Genomic DNA, 2500 nt, shown 5'->3' on the forward strand with positions numbered 1-2500 from the left:
GTGTTTGAGAGTGCTGCCTATGTGTTAGTTTGTCTGTGTGTCTGTATCTTTGTCTGTTTGCCTGTGTGTTTATACATATGTGTGTGTGGGTGTGTATGCACGTGGGTGTGTTTGAGAGTTCTGCCTATGTGTTTGTATGTCTGTGTGTCTGTATCGTTGTCTGTTTGCCTGTGTGTGTATATGTGTGTGTGTATGGACGTGGGTGTGTATGGACGTGGGTGTGTTTATGTGTTTGTGAGTTTCTGGCTCCATAAAACTAACCAACCCTCTGTTTAGGCCTGATAAGGCGTTGGTATAATGAACGTCTTTCAATTGTTATTTATTCTCTCTCTCCCTCTCTCTCCCTCTCTCTTTCTCTCTCTCTCTCTCTCTCTCTCTCTCTCTCTCTCTCTCTCTCTCTCTCTCTCTCTCTCTCTCTCTCTCCTACTCTTTTCTCTCTGCGCGTATACAAATGTGTGTGTGTGTGTGTCTGTGTGTGTGTGTGTGTGTGTGTGTGCGTGCGTGCATGCATGTGTGTGTCTGTCTGTGTGTGTGTCTGCTTGTGTGTCTGTGTGTGCTCATCCTATCAACAGTATGTGTACTCATGTCTGTTTCCCCCCCCTTCCCCCCTCCCACAGCCAATCGATTACGAGACCACGCACTCCTTCGTGCTGTCGGTGGTGGCCGACAACCAGTCCCCGTTGCCGCGGGGGATGAACCCGTCGCGGGCCTCCACGGCGACCGTCAGCATCCGCGTCCTGGACGTGAACGAGGGGCCGGTGTTCGAGCCCAACCCCAAGACCATCACCCAGGAGGAGGGCATCCCCGCTGGCACCACCATCCAGCCCTACTACGCCCACGACCCCGACAGGCACATGAGACAGAGCATCAGGTATTCACACAGACACACACATGCACGGCACGCACACACACACACACACACATGCAGCCACACACACACAGACATACACATACTTCCACTGGCACCACCATCCAGCCCTACGACCCAGACAGACACACACACACACAAACGCACACACAAACGCACATTCACAGGCACGAATGCATGCACACACATGAATGCACGCACACGCTCACAGTGCTAGTAATAGAGGTGTCAATAATAATGCCAATTGTGTGTGTGTGTGTGTGTGTGTGTGTGTGTGTGTGTGTGTGTGTGTGTGTGTGTGTGTGTGTGTGTGTGTGTGTGTGTGTGTGTGTGTGTGTGTGTGTGTGTGCAGTGTAGTATGTAGCGGTGGGCAAAAAAATTACATGCCAGCTCTGTTCATACGCACGCGCGTGCGTGCACACACACACACACACACACACACACACACACACACACACACACACACACACACACACACACACACACACACACACACACACACACACACACACACACACACACACACACACACACACACACACACACACACACACACAAACACAACCTAGCCAGCAGTCTATAGCACTAGCTGGCATTGGCATCCGCCAGTCCCGAGTCCCAAGAGGCATCCCAATGCATTTGCACACACCCCCCATACCCCCTCCTCATGCCCTTCTTAAAACACTCCGCCCCCCCTTGTCCGGGGCAGGTGGCACCGGGCCTTAATGCCCTCTCACAGTGGGCATACTTGGCATACTTCTCAGCTACACGGGGCTCTGGCACCCACCCATGCCAGAGCACACTCGCTATGCACCAGAAGTATCCTCCTGGTGTGCGTGCGAGCGTGCGTGCGTTTGTGCGTGCATGCGTTTCTGTGTGCGTGCGTGCCTGCGTTTGTGCGTGCATGCGTTTCTGCAAGCGTGCGTGCGTGCGTGCATGTATGGCTTGTGTAGTATAAGGGATAGGAGGCATTTGCAGGAGCCAACCAGCGTTCCAGATCCTGGCACCAGTGCCCTGGCATCTATAGCCTTTCCCCACACCCAGCAGAGACAGAGGATACACACCACACAATCCCTCCCATTCCTCCTGCTTTGCTTCCACCTTACAGTACTCCCCCAACTCCATCCCCTGTAGGAGGACAGGCGGCTAGGCTGCAGTAGGGGTCCACTGCTGTTCCCTCACTTCTACCAACACCACGGCAACTTACTCTCTCACCACCTCCCAGCCAACACCACTCCACCTTAGGGCTTCCGCACACCGGCTCCGACAAAGTGCTGAGCACTGCTGGGCAAAAGTTTGATTTCATTGTTTTCAATAGAACAACGCACACTGGCGCCGATGTCCGCGGACATTCACCGATGTCGGATAGCAATTAGAGACCATTTCTATTTTGTCGGCGCCGCCCATTGACTATCAATGCTATGTTTGTGTGAAATTTGGTTTGGGGTTCCGAATTATGTCGGAAGCAAAAGTGCGCCGCAGTGCTGTCGGAGCCAATGTGCGGCCGGCCTTACTCTCTCCACACCCCACCTTCTGCTAAACTGCAGTAGGGGTCCACATCCAACTCCTCCCTGCAGCAAAACTCCCTCCCCTCCCTCAAACACCATTCCCTGTACTCCTCCCATCACCTCC

At 53.4% G+C, this 2500-nt stretch overlaps 1 protein-coding gene across 1 annotated transcript in view; it reads left to right on the forward strand.

Annotated features, from left to right (window-relative positions):
• The window catches only part of LOC134450931 (cadherin-2-like), a 77898-nt gene that overhangs the window by 54703 nt on the left and 20695 nt on the right, over window positions 1-2500 (forward strand). The window contains exon 10 of the mRNA XM_063200986.1: window positions 618-871. Within this exon, the coding sequence (XP_063057056.1) occupies window positions 618-871 (254 nt within the window). The remainder of the gene's footprint in view (window positions 1-617; window positions 872-2500) is intronic.

Source organism: Engraulis encrasicolus, chromosome 6 (genome assembly GCF_034702125.1).
Source record: "Engraulis encrasicolus isolate BLACKSEA-1 chromosome 6, IST_EnEncr_1.0, whole genome shotgun sequence".
Lineage (NCBI taxonomy): Eukaryota > Metazoa > Chordata > Actinopteri > Clupeiformes > Engraulidae > Engraulis > Engraulis encrasicolus.